This window comes from Callionymus lyra, chromosome 4 (assembly GCF_982586985.1).
Source record: "Callionymus lyra chromosome 4, fCalLyr1.hap1.1, whole genome shotgun sequence".
Lineage (NCBI taxonomy): Eukaryota > Metazoa > Chordata > Actinopteri > Syngnathiformes > Callionymidae > Callionymus > Callionymus lyra.
The window spans coordinates 6,692,383-6,717,480 of NC_141821.1; the positions used below are offsets into that span (position 1 = coordinate 6,692,383).

General features: G+C 38.7%; 1 protein-coding gene across 3 annotated transcripts in view; it reads right to left on the reverse strand.

The window, feature by feature from the left end:
- Positions 1-24,707, reverse strand: part of tbc1d19 (TBC1 domain family, member 19) — a 29,631-nt gene extending 4,924 nt beyond the window's left edge. For all 3 annotated transcript variants that reach the window (XR_015710876.1, XM_087788574.1, XM_087788573.1), the window contains exons 1-20: positions 24,501-24,707; positions 24,258-24,330; positions 24,146-24,191; positions 20,476-20,551; positions 20,284-20,358; positions 18,153-18,216; positions 17,447-17,493; positions 15,895-16,005; positions 15,687-15,759; positions 14,307-14,345; positions 12,353-12,465; positions 9,927-10,001; positions 9,798-9,860; positions 7,332-7,416; positions 5,975-6,019; positions 5,872-5,904; positions 5,697-5,806; positions 5,034-5,125; positions 2,311-2,426; positions 2,169-2,239 (exon numbers count right to left, since the gene is read on the reverse strand). Coding sequence is in view for 2 of the 3 variants with exons in the window: in XM_087788574.1 (XP_087644700.1) it covers positions 2,169-2,239; positions 2,311-2,426; positions 5,034-5,125; positions 5,697-5,806; positions 5,872-5,904; positions 5,975-6,019; positions 7,332-7,416; positions 9,798-9,860; positions 9,927-10,001; positions 12,353-12,465; positions 14,307-14,345; positions 15,687-15,759; positions 15,895-16,005; positions 17,447-17,493; positions 18,153-18,216; positions 20,284-20,358; positions 20,476-20,551; positions 24,146-24,191; positions 24,258-24,330; positions 24,501-24,596 (1,503 nt within the window). In the remaining variant the exon portion in view is untranslated. The remainder of the gene's footprint in view (positions 1-2,168; positions 2,240-2,310; positions 2,427-5,033; positions 5,126-5,696; positions 5,807-5,871; positions 5,905-5,974; positions 6,020-7,331; positions 7,417-9,797; positions 9,861-9,926; positions 10,002-12,352; positions 12,466-14,306; positions 14,346-15,686; positions 15,760-15,894; positions 16,006-17,446; positions 17,494-18,152; positions 18,217-20,283; positions 20,359-20,475; positions 20,552-24,145; positions 24,192-24,257; positions 24,331-24,500) is intronic.
- Positions 24,708-25,098: the final 391 nt, after the last annotated feature.

The following is a 25,098-nucleotide window of genomic DNA, read 5'->3' on the forward strand; positions in this document are numbered from 1 at the left end:
ACACCAGCGACACCAGCGACACCAGCGACACCAGCGACACCAGCGACACCATCGACACCACCGACACCACCTAAACCATCGACACCACCGACACCACCTAAACCATCGACACCACCGACACCAGCGACACCAGCGACACCACCGACACCAGCGACACCACCGACACCAGCGACACCAGCGACACCACCTAAACCAGCGACACCAGCGACACCAGCGACACCAGCGACACTACCTAAACCAGCGACACCAGCGACACCACCGACACCAGCGACACCAGCGACACCAGCGACACCAGCGACACCACCGACACCAGCGACACCAGCGACACCAGCGACACCAGCGACACCACCGACACCACCGACACCACCGACACCACAAACACCACAAACACCACAAACACCAGCGACACCACAAACACCAGCGACACCACCGACACCACCGACACCACCGACACCAGCGACACCAGCGACACCAGCGACACCACCGACACCAGCGACACCACCGACACCAGCGACACCAGCGACACCACAAACACAACAAACACCACAAACACCAGCGACACCACAGACACCAGCGACACCACCGACACCAGCGACACCACCGACACCAGCGACACCACCGACACCAGCGACACCACAAACACCACAAACACCACAGACACCACAGACACCACCGACACCACCGACACCAGCGACACCACCGACACCAGCGACACCACCGACACCACCGACACCACCGACACCACCGACACCAGCGACACCACCGACACCAGCGACACCACAAACACCACAAACACAACAAACACCACAAACACCAGCGACACCACAGACACCAGCGACACCAACGACACCAGCGACACCAGCGACACCAGCGACACCACAAACACCACAAACACCACAAACACCACAAACACCAGCGACACCAGCGACACCAGCGACACCAGCGACACCACCGACACCACCGACACCACAAACACCACAAACACCACAAACACCACAAACACCAGCGACACCACCGACACCACAAACACCACAAACACCACAAACACCACAAACACCACAAACACCAGCGACACCACAAACACCACCGACACCACCGACACCACCGACACCACCTAAACCAGCGACACCAGCGACACCAGCGACACCAGCGACACCAGCGACACCAGCGACACCAGCGACACCACCGACACCAGCGACACCAGCGACACCACCGACACCACCGACACCACCGACACCACCTAAACCAGCGACACCACCGACACCACCGACACCACCTAAACCAGCGACACCAGCGACACCAGCGACACCAGCGACACCAGCGACACCAGCGACACCAGCGACACCACCTAAACCAGCGACACCAGCGACACCAGCGACACCAGCGACACCAGCGACACCAGCGACACCACCTAAACCAGCGACACCACCGACACCACCGACACCACCTAAACCAGCGACACCAGCGACACCAGCGACACCAGCGACACCACCGACACCACAAACACCACAAACACCACAAACACCAGCGACACCACAAACACCACCGACACCACCGACACCACCGACACCACCGAAACCACCACCTGGTCCAGGGACTGTCGGAGGCTTAAATTAAGGTCCTATCATGTTAAGAGAGCCGGTCTAATGTTTCAACGCCGGCCCGAGGGTCTAAATATAAGATAAGAAGCAGTATGTTATGATATTTTCTCTCTCTCTCCTGGGGCGGACGGCGGCAGATCAGCCTGACATGCGTCACGTTAGAGTTTAACCCCTTCACCTTTGAGGGGGCGGGGGGTCAGTTCATGTTTTACACTGAGCTCCTGTCATACGATAGTGGAGGTGTAGAGTGGGGGGGGGGCAGCATACAGTAAAGGCCTGAGAACGACACGACGGGTTGTTGCACTAAATCAACTTGAGTGGCAGGAATGTGAGGATTGAACAATAATCCGCCTGCAGTTGCTTCACACGCCGAGTCGTTTCTGCCAATTTAACCCGTTAATCAAACGTCCCGTCGGGCTCAAGGAGCTTCGGCCATCCCAAGTATCCCGGCAGCCATCTTTGTTTAACGCGTGCCATCAATAGACCGGGGGTCACCGGATCCTGGCGGCTCATCAACGGAGCTATTTGCGGCCCTCCACCGGCGCGCCGGGGCGACAGCGAGCGTACCTCGGCCGACGGCAGCGACGTCACTTCCATCAGGTTCTCGGCGCGGAAGGCGAACACGGCGGCGGCCAGGACTGGAAAGGGCGGGAGGAGGACGAGTTAAATAAAGAGAGGATTTTTTAAAGGTTGATCAGCTTCTGTTCACCTGCGACGATCTCTAGAGAGTCGTAGCCCAGGATCCTGTCCCACAGCAGGAGCAGCTGGTCGGTGGAAAGATACCCCGAGAATCCTCGGACCATCCACTTGAAGGCTATTCTCAACCTGAGAAAAAAAAAATGATGTATTAAATATCTCATCATGATCCACATCATCTCTTATTATCCCTTTAATGCTCATTAAATGTCAATTCATTCATTTAGTTAAATGCAAATATTGTCAGAGTAACTCAATATCATTTTACAATCTCATTGAAAATACACTTTCACTCTTCAATAATTTGTTGTTATTAAAAGTATTAACCCAATTACTTGTTGTTGCCATTAAAAGTATTGCTTCATTATATATTATTAATAAAAGTAATAGTCAGTAAGTAAGTAATATTTATTTATATAGCGCTTTTCGAGACCAGGGTCACAAAGCGCTTAGACAATCAAAACAATACTCAAAAGATAGTCCATAACGTGTTGTTAAAAATATTACTTCATTGTTCGTTATCAATAAAAGTTATTATTAAAAGTATTAACCCAATTATTTGTTGTTATTATTGAAAGTATAAACCGTATTATATATTATTAATAAAAGTAATAGTCCATTAAGCCTTGTTATTGAAAGTATTACTTCATTGTTTGTTATTAATAAAAGTAATATTCCATTATCCGTTATTGTTAAAAGTATTAACCCAATTATTTGTTGTTATTATTGAAAGTAAAACACTATTATATATTATAAATAAAAGTAATATGTCCAATTATTGGTTCATATTACACTAATACTCCATTCGTTTTTTTGTCTGTAAATACTCAAGAGCCTTATTTTCTTGATGTAAACTAAGAGTCTGTCAGGAGACATAATAGATGATCATCATCGTAATAGATTCGTGTTATTTCTCTTTTTTATTTTTAAACCTTCATCTGCTTCCTGTAAAGATGGGATCGGCGTGTGTGTGAACCTGAACTCGCCACCAGATGGCAGCACTTGACCAGACGTTTTGAGCATCAGGTCATAATGATTGACAAGTGAGTAATCTATGGGTCAACATGACTAACTAACCCGACTAATCCTGTTGACTGACAGAAGAAAACATGTTGTTGAAAGAAACTGTCACTACATGGATCGGGAGTAGAACATGTTGAACATGTTGTTGCCAGTAATGTGGTTTTACACAAATACAATCTAAAGTACAATTTCATTAAAAACAATGGAAAGTAGCTTTTAAACTAAGGTGAGCTACAGTGAAAATATGTTCATTTAACAATATTTTTAAAATAAACATGAATGGAATACAATAAAATGAAATTAAAAAAAATACAAATAAGTTGAAAAGTTAAGTTATATGTAACTATTTCGTTCATTAAATGTAATGGGGTTTTTTTTTTCATTAATTATATGTCATTATATGTAGCAGCACAAACACAAATAACTGTGTAGTATTTAGTTCCTGATGTTTGCTTTAAACACGACATAAACAAATGAACGAGCTGTAATAAAGCTGTAGGAACGAGAGGTTCTGACGCTTCTTCATGTTCACTCACGTCTTTAAACAATGTTTTTAAAGAGTTCTTTCCTCACATGTACTTGTACTTGTACTGTGTTCGTTTGAATAACCATTTCAACAATTGAAGTACTAGTAGTTTTTGTCTGGTTATAAATGTTGATGATAGATTTAAAATGATTTACAATAATTATCATTGTTACATTATCATTTTTGTTTTGTGTATCGTTTTATTTTTTTATTGACCTTATTAACTAATGTGTTTATGGTTTTTAACATGTCCATCCTCATCTTCATCATCATCATCCTCATCCTCATCTTTATCATCATCATCATTACCATCCTCATCTTCATCATCTTCATCATCCTCATCATCACCATCACCACCACATCCTCATCTTCATCATCTTCATCTTCATCTTCATCATCATCCTCATCATCACCATCACCACCACATCCTCATCTTCATCATCTTCATCTTCATCTTCATCATCATCCTCATCATCACCATCACCACCACCATCCTCATCTTCATCATCATCATGCTCATCTTCATCCTCATCATCATCATCATCATCATAACCATCCTCATCATCATCATCATCTTCATCCTCATCCTCATCCTCATCCTCATCACCACCATCATCTTCATCATCATCACCACCATCATCTTCATCACCACCATACATCCTCAACTTCATATTCATCTTCATCTTCATCATCATCCTCATCACCATCACCACCATCATCACCATCATCTTCATCCTCATCATCCTCATCATCATCATCATTACCATCTTCATCATCATCTTCATCATCATCCTCCTCATGCTCATCATCCTCTTCATCTTCATCCTCATCATCCTCATCATCATCATCACCATCATCACCATCATCTTCATCCTCATCGTCCTCATCATCCTCATCATCCTCATCATCATCACCATCTTCATCATCATCATCTTCATCCTCTTCATCCTCTTCATCCTCCTCATCCTCATCTTCATCCTCATCATTCTCATCACCACCATTATCTTCATCCTCATCACCACCATACATCCTCATCACCACCATACATCTTCATCTTCATCCGCTTCATCCTCCTCATCCTCATCTTCATCATCATCATCTTCATCATCATCATCTTCATCATCATACATCCTCATCTTCATCTTCATAATCTTCATCTTCATCTTCATCTTCATAATCATACTTACGGTTGAGCACCAATTTGTCTGAGGTGGTAGAAAAGCTGAGGCATGTGGGCCTGAAGCAGTCGCTCAAACTGGAGGCACAAGGACACGATTCCCTGCAGGCGATAAAAACACCAGGTTGACCATCTTCAGTCGTCTTAACAACAAAATGTATTTTCACCCTGAAGTTTGATTAAAATATTTTTTACTCTTTTTTCCCTCACATCCTTCATCAAACACTCAAATCTGTTTTATAAGAAGTTTCTGATATTTTATTATTATTATTACACATTAGTTGGTCGATTGTATAAGTGAACGGTTTAATCAAGTCGAACATACAAGTGAGTTCAGAACCACAGATCACAGTCATGTGACGAAGACTTGGAGCGAGAAGAGCGAACTCAAGGCAGCCTGGCACGATCTGGTTTATCTTGGACCAACATACTTTCAAACTAATCCTGCTGGGCTGTGATGGAGATTAACCCGACGACGAACGAGAGGAGCCTCCATCAAGTTCAGCTCATCTACTCCATCAAGTTCAGCTCATCTACAGCCCGGGGTCTAATGAGTTTGTAATAATGGAATATGGAGATAATTGACCTTCTGTGAGATTCAAGAGATTCAAACTTTCTGTCGAGTCGCACTCGTTCCATTCAACCCACGACCTTGACTGTAAACGCTCCTCACCGACGGCGCCGAGGAGATGGAGTGCAGTCTGAAGAAGTAGCGAATGTACATTTCCCTGAACACGGCGTAGAGTTTGGACGGCTCGTTGTACAGGAAGCAGAGCGGCGCCACTGTCGGGACGAGCACAGCGGCCTCAGACACGAGGAGGACGAGCGAGTCCTACAAACACACTCACCGTACATGGAGAATCCATGGAACGGGATCACACCTGCGGAACACATCACGGTCACGTCACAGTGTGTTTCTTGTCGTCAGTAAACAAAGCAGGTGGACGTTACCATTGGGAGGATAAACAACGGAACATTCTTCTTCTCCTTCTTTCCCTGTGAGGAAAACAAACAGTGTCATGTCCTGCAAGAATATCATGTTTACCCTGCAGTAGGACAGCACGATATAATGATTTAAAAAAAACATATCGCGATATTGGCACATGTGATATGCATATCGAAAACATGTTCAATAATTTAGAAATCTTTATTTTATAAATAAAGCATTTCTTAAATCCACACTTCGACCAATCAGTGTCACGTTCTGTAAAGTTGTCAATTTGTACTTCTATGTCTCGTTGTTGTTTACGTCTCCGTCCGTCTGTCAACTGTGCGGCGCAGCTTGCTAGATTCGGTAGCTATGGCGACGCATCTTGCTGGCGCGCTGACTTAGCTCAATATATCCACGGAAGTAATACTTACTAATGAGCTGCTGATATGCGAGTGATCCAGTCACTCGTCTCTTTCAACCTCCTTTGTTAAAGCAACATATTGTAAGAACTTCTCATCTCGTCTCAGTTGTTTTCTTATAAGATCGTGAACTTACAAACAAACCTGTCCGTCTTCACCGTATGCTAACGAGCTAAGTTGTTAGCGTCAGGTCATTTGAAAACTGTTATGTGTGCGTGTACAAGAAGGTGGATTTATTATTAATTTGGGGATATCACGACACGCTGGCAGCTCCTCTCTGATGTCGCTCTTGGGAAACCTATGCAAGTCACAGGAAACTGAGTGTTATAAGTGATATTTTTCTACAATCATGTCGGCACCAAAGCACGGGAATAAACGAAAGGGAAATATTGCATGGTTTTCCTTCTCTAATCCTATAGTATTTGCGGCTGCGCGTGCACAGAGCTACATTTTAAGGTGAAAGAAACAAATATTGCATTAATATTGATATCGCAATTCAAGACACCAATATGGAATATCGCACTTATTTCCAATATCGTGCAGCCTTACCCTGCAGTTAACATGTTTTCTTGCATTATTAGTCATTCAAATACTGTTCTGCAAAATCATTCACAAATCTTTATTGGGTTTTTTATATTTTTAAGTCAATAAATGAGCAGCACTACGTAATATTAGTGTTAGTATTTCATCGTTTCTGTAGATATTGTCCAGGTCGCCGTTACTGAGGGGGTTGTTGAATGGGATGAAATAAACTTTAAAAAGTCTCTCTAAGTAAAAACTATGACTTCGTAACGAGAGCTTTGTTAAATATGGCAAATAATTCAACCAACCATTACAGAAAAAACAGGGGAAAATCCTTAAAATGTTTCTTATTGTTGCTATAAGAACCAACAAAAGTATCACATTTGGTTTGACGTCATTTCAAAGGGAAAACAAAAGGAAATCATGGAAATCTTACCTTGAAGATAAGACCTCGGGGGAGTGGCGCTGTTTTTTTTAAAATGCTCCAACACAGCGGTGTCTCGGGAGAAGCAGAGCAGCACCTGGAACACAAAATCCATCGGATTAGATCACGACTGGAAGCCGGAGACTAATCCATGTTCCGTTCTGTTGCTCCAAATAACACCGAGGCTTTGGTGGACCGAATGTACAACACGCCACTCCATCCTCAGAAGATACTTGCAGGCATAATTAACTTCAGTTACTTTGGATTAGAGGTTGTATTAAAAGCTGTCCACCTGGAGCGGATCAAGACCTTCTGAGACGGACTCAGACAAAGATCCACTTAAAAGGATATGATCATCGAGCCAAACCTCAAGTCACAGTTCTAGTGCGTCGTCTCTTCAGGAGACTATACAAGCTGAACAGAGTTTGCTGCTCACCTCTCGGACCCTGCTCACCTCTCGGACCCTGCGCACCTCTCGGACCCCGTTCACCCTTCGGACCCTGTGCACCTCTCGGACCCTGTGCACCTCTAGGACCCAGTTCATCCTTCGGACCCTGTGCACCTCTCGGACCCTGTGCACCTCTAGGACCCAGTTCATCCTTCGGACCCTGTGCACCTCTCGGACCCTGTGCACCTCTAGGACCCAGTTCATCCTTCGGACCCTGTGCACCTCTCGGACCCTGTGCACCTCTAGGACCCAGTTCATCCTTCGGACCCTGTGCACCTCTCGGACCCTGTGCACCTCTCGGACCCCGTTCACCCTTCGGACCCTGTGCACCTCTCGGACCCTGTGCACCTCTAGGACCCAGTTCATCCTTCAGACCCTGTGCACCTCTAGGACCCAGTTCATCCTTCGGACCCTGTGCACCTCTCGGACCCTGTGCACCTCTAGGACCCAGTTCATCCTTCAGACCCTGTGCACCTCTAGGACCCTGTGCACCTCTAGGACCCAGTTCATCCTTCGGACCCTGTGCACCTCTAGGACCCTGTGCACCTCTAGGACCCAGTTCATCCTTCGGACCCTGTGCACCTCTAGGACCCAGTCCATCCTTCAGACCCTGTGCACCTCTAGGACCCTGTGCACCTCTAGGACCCAGTTCATCCTTCGGACCCTGTGCACCTCTAGGACCCTGTGCACCTCTTGGTCTAGTATAGAGCCTTAGGAGTCCATATCATTTCTTCATAAGATTCTAGTTTTGACTCTTTATTTTCAGATTTCATCACTTTATATTTGTTAGTTTTCATCCTGATTCATGAATAATTATTTCCTAAAATAAAGATTTTTCTGTTCCTTGAGCAGAAACACTGGACCCTGAGAGGGTGGACCACAGCAGGAGGAGAGGGTATCAAGACCTGGAGGTGAAGAGGACGAAGGACCTTTTGTAAAGTTGAGTCTCATGGTTGTCACTGGGATCAAACATTATAACAACCTCCTGAAATGAGTCGTTCAGAGCTCGTCAGCGTAGATCGCTTGTGTTTGAGAAGATTATATAGTGAACAGTGTGTGAGTGTGTGTGTGCGTTTGTGCATGTGTGTGCTCTTGAGTGTGTATGCGGCTCTGCATGTGTGTGTGTGTGTGTGTGTGTGTGTGTCTCTATGTATATCCATTTGTCTTCAAGATTGTGTGCGTCTGTGTGTGTTATTTGTGTGTTTCTCTGTGTGGTGTGTGTGTCAGTGTCTCTCTTACTCCATGTGGTGTGTGTGTGTGTATTTGTGTATATATCCGAATGTCTGTCCCAGTGTGGCGTGTGCGAGTGTCTCTGTGTAGTGTGTGTGTCTCTGAGTGGTGTGTTTGTCCGTGTCTGTGTGTCGCCGTTTGGTGTTTGTGTCTCTCCATGTGTATACAGGTGTTTGTGTCTCTGTGTGGTGTGTGTGTCTCTGTGTAGTGTGTGTGTCTCTGCATGGTGCGTTTGTCTCTGCGTGGTGTGTTTGTCTGTGTGTTGTGTGTTTTCTCTTGTGTGTGTCTCTCCGCGTGTAAATGAGTGCGTGTGTCTCTGCGTGGTGCGTTTGTCTGTGTGTGTGTTTTTGTGCTGTACGGGTTTGTGTCTCTTTGTGGTGTGTGTGTTTTTGTTTCTCTCCGTGTGCTGTGAATGTGTCATTGTGGTGTGTACCTGTGTGTGTCTCTCTGCATGTGTGTGTCTGCATAGGTGTATGTTTCTCTATGTGTGTGTTTGTGGCCCTGCCTGTGTGTCAGAGTCAGAGTGTTGGTGTGTGTCGATGTGTGTGTGTGTGTGTGTGTGTAACATCAAGACACCTAAAACAAACATTCGACGGAGTCGAGACACACTCATATAAACAAGAGTTCGTATCAAAATGGAGATAAAGTGGAATGTTAACAACAAGTCAAACTATTTACAGGAGACGACTTCATCGTCAAGTTTAATCTGGTCTGGCTGTAAAAAGAAAGGTCGAGCTACAATAATTCATCCGTCTTTGAATGTGTCTGGAGAGCGTTTGTATGTGGACACGGACACACACCTGGTAGAGGAAGTCTTCGAACACGAAGTAGTAGTCGTCATTACTGGCGGTGAGCTTCACGTCCTGCACAAACATTGAATCCACTTTATCCAGAGACAACCAACGTCTGCAGAGGTGTTGGACTCGTACCTTGTAGAAGAGATTGTCCACCAGCAGGCTGTGTTGAATCACTCCGGCCTTCAACTGTTCATAGTGCATCAGATCCTGGAAACGGTTGTTAATACCATTAAAATAATTCAATCACACAGACCCACGTGAACCGTGGTCATAATGTAATGACTCGGAAAAGTACATACAGGAGTGTGTATTTCACTTTCTTTTAATGTATTTTTAGGTTTGTAAAAGTTTGACTGAGTAATGAAAGAGAAGTCTATCGGGAGCTTGATTTTAAACAGTTTCCCAACAAACTCCTTTAAATAACCTTCTAAATCAGTTTAATGAAGCTCATAAACGTTGACGGCAGCAGGATTAGACCAGAAAGCAGAGGTCGAAGTGCTTCCTGCACCTTTTCCAACGAGTCTCCGGTCTGAGACAGCTTGTTATGAACGAGTGGAAAAGGAGACATGATCTAATAAAGACGTCCTCAGCGACAGCGGTGACAATGATCAGTGCTGCGGAAGCAGAGAAGGAGAGCAGACGAAGGATGTTAACAAGTGACCACCTCTGGAGGAAGTAGCTGCTCAGATGACACGTCACAATGTTACGTCTAAAAGGTTACGTCTCATTGTTTTCCTCCCTTTCTAATACTTTCATTTGAATCCAACACATGTTATTAAGCTCTTTTGAAATTCCATAAATCTCAATTCATCAGATTTCAGATGTCAACATATTCTATAGTAGCACAACAACAACTTGTTTTGAATTGAACTAAGAAAATGAGAGAATCTGGTATAATTTAAATTGTAATTCAAATTATAGAAAAGTCTCATAAATGCATTATAATGTCTTATAAAAGACAATTTCAACTGGGAAAAAATCTCCGGATCTTATAATCCATGTGTTTGTCTCGTTTAGACTATTTTAACAGTTCATAGAAACTCTGTAGCCAGAATTCTGACCCGCTCTAGTAGAAGAACTCACATTTCTCCGATCCGTAAAACTCTTCACTGGCTGCCAGTTTCTTTCAGGATCATTTTAAAATCCTGGTTCTTACTTTCAGATCTATTCATGGTCAGACTTTCCATCAGTGATCTGATCCAAACTTACACCCCAGCTCGGGCTCTGAGGTCTGTGGATCAGAATCTACTGATGGTTCCTGAACACGGTTCTGGGCCAGAGGAGAGAAATCCTTCCAGACTGTTGCTCCTAAGCTTTGGAACCATCTCTGTGTTTGATGATCTACTGACTCCTTCAAGAAACATCTGTGTTTGATGATCTACTGACTCCTTCAAGAAACATCTGTGTTTGATGATCTACTGACTCCTTCAAGAAACATCTGTGTTTGATGATCTACTGACTCCTTCAAGAAACATCTCAAGACATTTTTATTTGTGCTTTTCCTTGATTTTCTCAAATACAGACTCCTGTGTTTGTCTTATGTTGATCTTTTAAAGTGTATATTTTAACTGTTTTGTGTTTGATTGTTAAAGTTCAATTTTATTTTTACAATTATATTTTTGCATATGTATAAATGTATGTTTTGTTGCTATTTATGCCTATATTTTATATGCATATCTGTGTAGAAATATTTGGAAATTTGCAAAACAAACTGAAGAGTAGTTACAAACGTGAAGGAAATTTAACATATATATATATATTTGGCCTACTTTTTTGAAGCCTACTTTTTCAAGTACAAATAAGTACATATTTAATATATTTTTCTGAATAAATCTATTCAGTCATTTACATAAACACTATGAGTTAAATGTTGCTTTGATGCAGATTTGTTTAAATATAAATAAAATTTATCTGCGATGGATTATTGCCGTCTTTTATTCTTCAAATCAACATTAGTCTGTGACAGGTCGAGACTCTCTTTTGCAAGTTTACTCATAAATAAATGTGATTTTTATCACTGTGTTTATTAAACCAGTCCACCGTGCAAACAGGTATCATGATGTATCTGACGTGGGTTTTTACTGGTTTTACTAGTTGACAGACAAGAGTGTGAGCCGCAGTGTGAGGTTATTTCCATCCATTCCTGAGTGTTGCTGAGCATCTGAGAGTTTGTTTGACAGCTAAACGAGCACTAAAGTCAACTTGTTTCTTGGAACAGGATCTTCCGTTATCAGAAGAATGTACTTAAAAAGACTGGTTGTGTAGCTCAATAAATGAAGAAACCTCTAGTGCGGTCTTCTTTCAATCCTCCAGTAAAATCAATCTTCTCGTGCGCAGGATTGTTTCTCAAGCACGAGTTTGTGGACTAAATCAACACTGTACGACCCTCGGTGTGTAGTCCAACGCTCACCCACGTTTAGTTTATCTTCACATCGATAGGTAATGCTAATAAACAAGGCAATAAAAAAGGCAATAAATGCTGAGCAAAATGTGGATGGTTTCACATCGATAACTGTGATGTAGAGACAGTATTAGTGACCGTCACTGTGAAACGCTACCTGTGATTGGTTGATGGAGTTGAGGATGAGGGCCCAGAGGTCAGCCCGGAGGCCTGTGGGGCAGCCTCGTCTGATGTACTGCTGAGCTGCTGCACTGTCCTGCTCCGCAACAACTACAGAACAAGATCATTTTTATTATCATTCAAGGATTTCTTGATTCTTGACATGTGCATGCTGAGGACCACCCCCACATTAGGGGTGTGTACGCCAACAATCTGTTGATGCATATCAAGATACAGGGTCAACGATACGATTTATAGTGATACTGTATGTCAAGAGTACTTGACTCTGGTGTTGTGATAGTGTAGTAACAACTATATATGTTTAGTGTTGTCGAGTACCTGACTCTGGTGTTGTGATAGTGTAGTAACAAGTATATATGTGTAGTATTGTCCAGTACTTGACTCTGGTGTTGTGATAGTGTAGTAACAAGTATATATGTGTAGTATTGTCCAGTACTTGACTCTGGTGTTGTGATAGTGTAGTAACAAGTATATATGTGTAATATTGTCCAGTACTTGACTCTGGTGTTGTGATAGTGTAGTAACAAGGATATATTTTTAGTATTATCGAGTACTTGACTCTGGTGTTGTGATAGTGTAGTAACAAGTATATATGTGTAGTATTGTCCAGTACTTGACTCTGGTGTTGTGATAGTGTAGTAACAAGTATATATGTGTAGTATTGTCCAGTACTTGACTCTGGTGTTGTGATAGTGTAGTAACAAGGATATATTTTTAGTATTGTCGAGTACTTGACTCTGGTGTTGTGATAGTGTAGTAACAAGTATATATGTGTAGTATTGTCGAGTACTTGACTCTGGTGTTGTGATAGTGTAGTAACAAGTATATATGTGTAGTATTGTCCAGTACTTGACTCTGGTGTTGTGATAGTGTAGTAACAAGGATATATTTTTAGTATTGTCGAGTACTTGACTCTGGTGTTGTGATAGTGTAGTAACAAGTATATATGTGTAGTATTGTCCAGTACTTGACTCTGGTGTTGTGATAGTGTAGTAACAAGTATATATGTGTAGTATTGTCCAGTACTTGACTCTGGTGTTGTGATAGTGTAGTAACAAGGATATATTTTTAGTATTGTCGAGTACTTGACTCTGGTGTTGTGATAGTGTAGTAACAAGTATATATGTGTAGTATTGTCCAGTACTTGACTCTGGTGTTGTGATAGTGTAGTAACAAGTATATATGTGTAGTATTGTCCAGTACTTGACTCTGGTGTTGTGATAGTGTAGTAACAAGTATACATGTGTAGTATTGTCCAGTACTTGGCTCTGGTGTGTCAGAAATTACAGACCACATGACTCTTGACAAAGTCGTAACTGCTTTCATTTGTTTTCAAACCAAAATAAGTCCAAACATCAGCTTTAAAAGCTGTTGGAGTCACTGTATCCTCTCGTCCTCAGTCTTCGCCAGGATCGGCATGTTGAACTCTATCGTATCATCAGTGTGTGTTTCAAAAGTGGCTGGGCGGCAAAGCATGATGGGAGTAGTTAAATACATTTTGGTCAATTAAGTGAAAATGAAGATTTTGTTGCGGGTGCGTTTCAGAACCTAACCCTGCAATAAACAACCTCGGGGTCGAAGGTCCAAAGCCTGGCATCGCCAGTGGGAAAATCAACACCTGGATTTTATAAATGGTTGTGTGTAGTCTTGGTGTGTGTGTGTGTGTTTGTTTAACAATGACATCATGTCCTCTTCACTTTAAAAGGCAATAATTAACTACAAGAAAACATCACGAGAGATTTTTCCTCAAAGTGCTGCTCAACTTATTCACACAGAAAACGCTTCCCATGTTTGACCAACATGGTCCAACACGTCGGTCAACAAGGAGAACTTCCTCCATCTAGTCCGGTGTTGATGTTTGAAAAGTTGTTCCGTGCATACACAACACACAATATCAAATCAGGACCAGTAAACACGCCGCACTTTCTTACCTTTCTTTCCCACTTGAACAAAGTCACTTTCAAACAAATCTGCAGAGACATGAAAACACCTTTATCTTGACAATGAAAACCATGATAAAAAGGACAAACTAATATTACAAATGGATGAAGGATGGAGAAGGTTGAGTCCTGCACAGTTATGGAGTATGAGACAGATGTTTATAATGTCCCGCACTCTTATAAATAAGACCCACACTGTTTATGTTTGTTCGCCAAAGAGAATTGAGGTCGAAGCTATTTAAGGTAAATGCTTGAATGCATTTCGGACTCTGGCTTGTATTTTGAACGGCTGTGCAGCAACAAATATGACAGTGAGGAGACGACTCAGAAGGTTCGACCGCCAGAGCAGGAGCATCTCCTTTGATTTGAACTAAAGTTGGAATGTTCCTCCTCAGATAGAACTCTGAGTTTGGGGGCAGGAGCAGAGTGAAGGGATGATGTTGTTCCATGTTAATCCTTGAATCCTTTTCTTTGTGTTATTTCCTTTGATAATTGTTGTTTATATTTGCACTTTGTCATTCATTGCACTTTGCTCTTTTCTTTTGAGCTTTGTTCTTGTTCTTGCTTTTTTGAAACTTCTGTACTTTCTATTGTATGCTGTGAACTGGAAACCCCAACTTCCCGAAGCAGATCTCCAGATTAATGATCTTGTAATCCATGCGTTTGTTTCTTCTCGTCTGGACTATTGTAACAGTTTGTTTTCATGTCTTAACAAGAAGGATCGTCTCGCCTGCAGTTGATTCAGAACTCTGCAGCGAGAATTCTGACCCGCTCTAGTAGAAGAACTCACATTTCTCCGATCCTTATAACTCTTCACTGGCTTCCAGTTTCTTTCAGGATCAACTTTAAAATTCTGGTTCTTACTTTCAGATCTATTCATGGTCAGGCTCCTCCTTGCATCTCTGATCTGATCCAGCCTTACACCCCAGCTCGGGCTCTGAGGTCTGTGGATCAGAATCTACTTATGGTTCCTCGTACACGACTCAGGACCAGAGGAGAGAAATCTTTTCAGGCTGTTGCTCCTAAGCTTTGGAACGATCTTCCTCTCTCTTTGCGCTTGATGGATCTACTGACTCCTTTAAGAAACATCTTAAGACGTTTCTATTTGTTCAGGCTTTTCCTTGATTTTCTGGAACTCCTGTTGTGTTATCAGTTTTATCTTGACCTTTAAAGTATATACTTTATTGAATATTGTTTTGATTGTTTAAGCGCTTTGTGACCCTGGTCTGGAAAAGCGCTATATAAATAAAAATTACTTACTTACTTACTTACTTACATCTACCAATTCAGATGTTAAAAGATAAAAGCTTAAATAAGTAAGTAAGTAATATCGTAGATTCAACACAAAACAGGAAGAAGTTTGCTCATTACCTGGATGGATTTGTGCGTTGTCATCAATCCCAACTTGCCCGACGGAGAGACTTAATTCGGAGTAGACTGCTCTCTGTTTCGGAAACATGAACAGTTACGTGTTAGTAACGTGTTAGTAACGTGTTGACAGCGTGACACCACCATACTGCCATAAATCACTTCACACATCCAATCGACAGCCTCTTATCGGCAACACCTGAACTCTCACCAGCTGAGGGAGGTCTCCGACACTGAGGGGAACCTGGATCAGACCCCAATGGCTTCTAGCGCTGATGTCTTCCTTGCTGTCGTGGTTGGGGTTTCGCAAAGTGACCAAGACCTACAAAAAAAGACAACAAAATTCGTTCCATATATCTTGAGCCAATAAATGAAGATTTCAAGCATGTTGTGAATCAATTTCAGGCCAAAATAAATTGGAAATTTGAAATTTGAACAGAAAGATTAAACTGAAACATTATTGTGTCTTTGAACTGCACTTGTAAAACATTTAATTTCGTTTTTTGTGTATCCGTGGAAGATTAAATCATGACTTCACGTTGTAATAGTTACTCCGTTTTTTCAAAGTTGAAAATTATTTGATTAAGTTGAACATTTTAGGTATATTGTTGAAAATTGTTTGATTATAGTTGAAAATTGTTTGATTATAGTTGAAAATTGTTGTATTGTAGTTGAAAATTGTTTTATTATAGTTGAAAATTGTTTGATTATAGTTGAAAATTGTTTGATTATAGTTGAAAATTGTTGTATTGTAGTTGAAAATTGTTGTATTATAGTTGAAAATTGTTTGATTATAGTTGAAAATTGTTGTATTGTAGTTGAAAATTGTTGTATTATAGTTGAAAATTGTTTGATTATAGCTGAAAATTGTTTGATTATAGTTGAAAATTGTTTGATTATAGTTGAAAATTGTTGTATTGTAGTTGAAAATTGTTGTATTATAGTTGAAAATTGTTTGATTATAGTTGAAAATTGTTTGATTATAGTTGAAAATTGTTGTATTGTAGTTGAAAATTGTTGTATTATAGTTGAAAATTGTTTGATTATAGTTGAAAATTGTTGTATTGTAGTTGAAAATTGTTGTATTATAGTTGAAAATTGTTTGATTATAGTTGAAAATTGTTTGATTATAGTTGAAAATTGTTTGATTATAGCTGAAAATTGTTTGATTATAGTTGAAAATTGTTTGATTATAGTTGAAAATGGTTTGATTATAGTTGAAAATGGTTTGATTATAGCTGAAAATTGTTTGATTATAGTTGAAAATTGTTTGATTATAGTTGAAAATTGTTTGATTATAGTTGAAAATTGTTTGATTATAGTTGAAAATTGTTGTATTATAGTTGAAAATTGTTTGATTATAGTTGAAAATTGTTTGATTATAGTTGAAAATTGTTTGATTATAGTTGAAAATTGTTGTATTATAGTTGAAAATTGTTTGATTATAGCTGAAAATTGTTGTATTGTAGTTGAAAATTGTTGTATTATAGTTGAAAATTGTTTGATTATAGTTGAAAATTGTTGTATTATAGTTGAAAATTGTTTGATTATAGTTGAAAATTGTTTGATTACAGTTGAAAATTGTTGTATTATAGTTGAAAACTGTTGGATTAAGGTTATAAAATGCTAAATTGTCGTTGGAAATCCTAAATACTGTGAGTACATTGAAAAACCTAGAAATGTACTGAAACTGAAGGACAAGATGAGATTGAAAGCGAGGAAAACTTCAACAAACACTTAATCCAACCAGAACTCACACACACCTCCAGGAAGTCTTTCGGAGCATAAACCGGCCTGAAAAGACTCAAATCTGCAGGTAGAAAAGTCATAATCGCGTTAGGATTATAAAACGCTTTAAACAAACAGATTAATTTAGTCAGAAATGTAAATCAAGTATTTAGAAAGAGAGAAGAAGACGCTTCTACATAACAGCAGTGAATTCCGCTGCAGCACGAACACATTCCAGTTTTGGACGGAAGAAGAAGGACGAGTCTCTGCAGCGCAGCTGCTTCCAAGGATCTGGACAATCTCTACTTTCACGATCTACAGTGTTTGTAGCTTGAACATGTCACGGACCTCGATTGTGTGATTTGTCATTTGTTTAAGTTACAACTGAAGAGACTAGAGTGCGATTCTTTTTACTGTCAAAAATAAGCCGGTAAACTAGTGAACACGAGTCAAACCAGCCCAGGAGCTCCTGCTGATCCAGCCAAATGCTGAGATGTATTTTTCAAGAGCAAAAATCATTTTCAGTCTTTTGATCTGAAGGTCGTTTGGGTGGATACAACGCCAACATTGAACCAGTCGACGGTGCAAAAGAAGGTTTGGGATCGAGCGTATTGACACTAACTTTCCCTGAACAAACAGAAAAAGTCAACATTAATTAGCGAGTGAGGTTCACAGACGTCGACACGTAACGGATCTTTATCGCTCTTGAAAGGTCATCAGGTCGAATCCTCAGCTACGAACCTGGTTCATCTGTGCCCAACTCGTTCCACTTGTTGCTGAGCTCCGTCTGCTGCTCCTCTGACCTCTGTGGGGTCAAGAGAGACACAAGGAGAGTCGAGTCACAGCTTTGTAACGACACCGTGTTACATGGTCGAGAAATGTTCAGGTAACGAACAACAAACCACATCAATCTCATCAATAAACTGTAGTTTAACCTTTTCACAGCAACTAGTTCCATTGTTGGAATCCACTTGAAATTAAACTTGATTCCAAGAGAGAAAAGCAGGAAAATAATTGATACGAAGATATATCTCAAGATCTCATTTTCACAATATTGTATCGATACTACTTTTTTCTAAATGTTTTTTTAATTGAATCACAATTGATTTATATCATACTTCTTTTGAGGTTTACAGTTGAATAAAGTGTGTTTAAAATTAAATATATATATTTTCTAATTTTATATACAATAACATTTAAATATTCACGCAGCACTCATTACATCCTCAACAGTTAAAGGAACAATGAAACCCTGTGATGACTGAGGACGAGAGGATACAGTGAGTCCAGCAGCTTTTAAAGCTGATGTTTGGACATATTTTGGTTTGAAACAAATAGAAGCCGTTAAGACTTCGTCAAGAGTCATGTGGTCTGTAAATACTACAACACCAGAGTCAAGTACTGGACAATACTACACATATATTCTTGTTACTACACTATCACAACACCAGAGTCAAGTAGTCAACAATACTACAAATATATACTTACTACACTATCACCATATATCATGTCATTGAAACTGTATCGTGATACTCATCCATCGCTAGATTATCAACCTAGGATTCAACAGAACTGGAATTTTTCCTTAGACCAAAGTGCAGATCGGGGGCCAAACGCAGCCCTTAAAGTTTTTGTTTTCTATATCAATCCATAAACTTCATCTTAAACTCTTAATTGGAGAAAATGGAATCAGGTAAAATACCAAGGTCACCTGGTAGAGGGACAGGGGGGCGCATTGGGGGGCAGAAGACACCCTTGAAAATTAAAACATGTCCAATTTTATTCAAATTAAAACCATCAACTTCCCATGATTTAGGCTGAAGGAGCCTTTGGTTCTCAGTTCAGGGAGAATTATTTTCAGAATTTAATGTTAATTATTTTTAGTTCAATTGTAAGAGGGTGCAATATTTTTGATGTTGATTTAATATAAACCATAAACCATATATGCCAGAATGTAAACTCGTTGTTAAATATCAAAATATTTCAGAATTTTTGGGTGATAGGGTTTTGTTCTTAAATACCAGAGCTTGTTATTCCAGTGGGTTTTAATTAAAAAAAAATAAAAACACTGTTTAAATGTTCATGATTTCATGGATCGCTTATGCTGTTTTGCCTGCTATATTTCAATGTTAATTTCAATGTTTTATTCAATAGTTCACCCTTTCTAGGAGTATTTGTGGTCCCTAAACTGCATTTTAAAAAGTATTTTTTTATTTTATTACGCCAAGAACATTTTTTATTTAACTCTTTGAAATTGAAAAAGGAACTATAAAATGGTGTCTGTGTAACAAATATAGCCGACTCCAAGTCAAGGCTCTGCTTCCATCTGTCTTTTTGCTTGAGAAACCTTCACGTCAGCCTCAGTCCATGATGTGGATCGTGAGGATCTATTGTCCATCTGTGCTCCACATGTCACAAGTCACTGCCGTCTTGATACGGAAGTATATGAGAATATTAGCAGATTTCAAACGGTGAAAGCAAGTCATTATTTAAATTGTTTCTAAATTGAGAGGTTTATGTATTATTAAATTTTTATAATGAATTTAAAAGACTACGGATCCAAGTATATTGAATTTAGAACCTTTATTTTTGAACTATTGGAATGGAATTATAAAAAATTCTATAATTTAGAAAATATTCAATTTTTTTAAATCAATTTTCTTTAAAGAATTCAACATTTCAATACAGTTATCGTGGAATTTCTGTATTATATTATATTTTAAAGATAAAATTGAACATTCTGATGCCACTGATTTACTTCCATAATGTTCCCTCAGTGGTTTAACAGTTTCACGTCCAGATCTGAGTGGATCAGCAGCTTCTCCGGCTCTAGCCTCTCGTTCAAAGATGACATTTGAATGAACATAGTTACCATGCGAGCCAGCGGGACCTGCAGCTCTGTGCTCATGCTGTTCAAGCTCTTGAACACTCGCCTCTCCCAGCTCCACTGCCGGAGAGAGAGAGCAGACATGTTATGAGACGACCCAAGTACCTGGAGTGAGGAGGTCATGGTGGCCACAATAGAAGACCAGGACGTGATGGAGACCAGAGGAGACGGACTGACCTGTGCCTTCCTCATGTAGGCCAAAGGCTCCTTGAGATGCTCTGGAGGAGCCTGAGGGCGACTCGGGGGGAGATGGCTGCACAGACACCGAGTGTAATGTAGAAGATACAAGGAAACATCTCAAACAGTTTGTGAATCCACCATGTTGAAGGCATGTCGAGTGACAGCGCTCTGAACATCGGCTCACGTGAACAGAAGAGTGAGTCAAAGAAGAGCATGAGTCAGCGTTTTATATGTCATCTTTACAAACCACAGCAGTAACAACAGCGACTCTGAGATTTGAAGGAGAAGATTCTGCTCCACACGAAACATTCTGATTCATTTGTCATTTTAAATGAATGGAAGTAACAATTTAATGGTGTTTTATGATTGACTATTAATTTAATACCACATTTTCTAATATCCAAGTTTAATGTTCTATCAATTTGATTGAAAAATATTCTTACATTTCAGTATAATTTACTATCAATTTAATTAAAAAACTGTTTTAAATTATTTATTAAGGCCATCTCAAGTACATAATGTTGTTCTTTATTGAGTATATATTACGTTTATAAAGTTGTTCTTTATTGAGTATATATTAAGTATATCATTCTGTTATTTATTGATCAATATTAAGTATATACTTTTGTTATTTATTGAGTATATATTAAGTATATCATTCTGTTATTTATTGATCAATATTATGTATATACTTTTGTTATTTCTTGAGTTTATATTAAGTATATCATTCTGTTATTTATTGATCAATATTAAGTATATACTTATGTTATTTATTGAGTATATATTAAGTATATCATTCTGTTATTTATTAAGTTTGCATTAAGTATATAAATCTGATATTTATTGAGTATATATTAAGTATATAAATCTGTTATTTAATGAGTATATATTAAGAATATAATTATGTTATTTATTGAGTATATATTAAGTACAGAATTCTGTTATTTTTTGAGCATATATTAAGTATATCATTCTATTTTTTATTGAGTATATATTAAGTACAGAATTCTGTTATTTATTGAGCATATATTAAGTATATCATTCTTTTATTTATTGATTATGTATTAAGTATATAATTATGTTATTTATTGAGCATATATTAAGTATATAATTATGTTCTTTATTAAGTATATATTAAGTTTATAATTCTGTTATTTATTAAGTATATATTAAGTATATAATTATGTTATTTACTGAGTATATATTAAGTATATAATTCTGTTATTTATTGAGTATATATTAAGTGTATACATTTTTTTTTTTTTTTTAAATGATGGTAAAAATGTCCCTATGAGTCGTCACATGCTTCATACTTTGAAGTCACTATTATGATAAATGTGCATTAATTTACATCTGGGTCTGCAGCCAAAGTTGATGCAATGAAATATATTGACTTAATAAAAAACGAGTTATCCTAGTTCAAACTTTAACATATGAGATTTAAATGTGAGGATTGACTGTTAAATTCTAAACGTATTCCAGCCTCATATTGTTCTTAAATGTCAGTTGCTCTCACAAATAGCTTCAACAAAGCTGAGAAAGTGCGAGTGTTTGTCCAGATGAAGCACATCCTGCCGAGCAGCCGCATCAACACACCCAGCTGATGACAGAAGAGCTAATGTTTGACACAAGGATGTGGAGGCTGGTAGAGAATCTCATCAACAGTTCCTTCTAAAGATATGATTTCAATAGATCTTTTATAATGTTGGTCGTCAAGTTATTTTCCGCTTGTTTCACAAATACATCTCAAAATGAAGAATAAATATAAACAGCTATACATTCAACAGTAATACATTTATTATTTATCAGTATCATTTGGGTTTTTTGTGGCTTTTAAATCATTTTTTACCATCGTTTTTAAAATTAAATAATTTGATTATTTTATTTACAGTGTTTGTTCATTTTTGTGTTGCAATCAAATTTATTAATGGTGTTTTATAATTGACTATTCATTTAATACCAGAATTTCTAATATCCAAGTATAATTTACTACCAATTTAATTCAAAATATTCTTATATTTGAGTATAGTTTACTCTTTAATTAATTCAAAAATGTTTTTAAGTCTTTATTAAGTATATATTAATTATATAATGCTGTTATTTATTGAGTATATATAAAGTATATAATGATGTTCTTTATTGAGTATATATTAAGAACATAAAGTTGTCCTTGATTGAGTATATAATTACAAATATAATGCTGTTCTTTATTAAGTATATATTAAGTATATAATGCTGTTATTTATTAAAAAGAAAAAAAAAAGAACTACTGTGAGATCCTGATGATGACTGAGGACGAGAGGATACAGTGAGTCCAGCAACTTTTAAAGCTGATGTTTGGACATATTTTGGTTTGAAATCAAATGAAAGCAGTTACAACTTGTCAAGAGTCATGTGGTCTGTAAATTCTACAACACCAGAGTCAAGTACTGGACAATACTACACATATATACTTGTTACAACAGTATCACAACATATTGTATCGTTAACCCTGTATCATGATACGCATCAAATCGGCAAATTCTTGACAAATTCTGCTGGGTAGTTGTTGTTTATTAACATAGTTTCATGTAATTTTGTAAATACTTTTTAGACCTTATGCAATAAATCCAATATCATACCAAGTGACAGACCTTCATTTATTTTTAATTTAAATAATAGTTTTGTCATGTTACCACTAAGTTTAATTGCATATATATTAGGCGTCTCCGCTGGCAACGGCTTCAGGACAACAAGGAATTAAGAAACGACAGCTGATGAGCTGTAACTGTAGCTGTAACTTTGTGTTAGCGTTTACATGCATAAAAGAACATCTGGAAGTATATCAGCGTCATCGGAATATTGAATGGTTTAATTTGACATTTCAAATGTTGAAATTTTCGGTTTATTTTATTGAATAATTGTTGTTTTCTTGACGCATTGAATCTCCCATGATGCAACACTAATAGACTCAGGGACTCATTCGTTCCTCGTGGAACAGGAGTGAAAAGATGATTGTATTCCATGTTAATGTTTGTATCCTTTGTTATTTTTCTGTTCTTTATCTTTATCTTGTTTTTATGAATTTCCCAAGAAGACCTCCAGAGATCCATTAAGTGTATCTAATCAATAAAGTTTTACCTTACCTTACCTTAATCTACTCTTTATCGAAAGGTTGAAGTTTATTGGTTTTATTTTTTTAATCAAAAACAATAGCAAAAGAATGCAGAGATACTTGAACTTTCAGCCAATCATTCGACGCGCAGACGATCACGTGATGACGTAGAAACACTGAACCATCGATTTATTGTGGCAGATTCTAAAGCAGCCGTAATGTCTGGTGTCAGTATTAGACCAACATTTTAATAAATTGAACTTAAAATACTATAAGAAAAATAAATGTTGAATTCAGTAAATGTATTTATGAATAATTGGAATAAGAATATCAAACTCTATGTGTAATTGTGTTTAATTAAATATTTTTATTATATCATTCCAAAAAAATAAATTCCAGCTTTCAATATAGAAATTATTTAATTTAATTGTTTGTTTTTATTATTATTTTAATGCTTGAAAATCCAACAACAGAATTTCCTCCCTTTTTTTTAAATGTCAACATTTTAACACTAAATTTAACCGTTCATTATTCCAAAGACACTGATTTATTGAACATTATAAAGAAACTTACACGTGTAATTCTCTGTAAACTGCATTCTGGAGTTTTCTTTCCCAGCCTGAGACATGTTTAAAATAAACAAGTTAGTTCAAAGAAGCAAAGAATAAAACTCTTGACTGTTTACCAGATGTTTTCAAGAAGCTGCGAACATCTTCCTTCAGAGACGGAAGTCTTATCTCTGGCAGGTGTAAACATTCCTGTGGATGGAAGCAAGAGAGGACAGACATTACTTTTGTGTGCGCTGTTTAGAAGCTTAAATAAATAGGTTACATCAAATAAAATATATTTATCATGTTATTTTCGAACCTGAACCTGCTCAGCATCTTTAGCCACATGCTAACACATGCTAACTCATGCTAACACTCACTTTGGCTTGTCTCTCTATCTGAGAGTGTAAATGACTTCCTTTGAGTCGCTGGACGATCTGAGCGATGGTTAGAGATAACTCCTCACTGTCCTCCATCCTTCCCGGGTTTGTTCACAAGTATATCCTCTTCTTTTTCTTTTTTTTTAAAGGCCTATTTATCGATGGACAGTCGTAGCATCCGGGGCGCAGCAGACGTTACTTAGCAACAGTCAGTGACGGACAGTAGAAACAAATCCCCTCTCTTTGGTTCCGGGGTTCTGCAGGAAAATTCTTCCTGATTGATTACTTATAAGTGATTAAGTATCGAACGAAAAATGGACAACATTCACGATGAAGTTCGCCATTTGTTGCTCAATGACGACTGCAAAAACCGTACTCTTGACTGTGATAATCCTAAGAACAGAAGGAGGATAATAAGGAGAGCAGCAAAGAAATACACCATCAAAGGTAAGCATTATATGTATCTTAAAGATTAGATTTTAAGTGATCTGCATTGTTTTTTCTTCTAATAAATAAATGCAAATGTAGTGAACATCTTAGTTAACCACCCTTGAAATGTTTATCTGATTGCTTTTTGATTGTATATGAATGAAAAAAT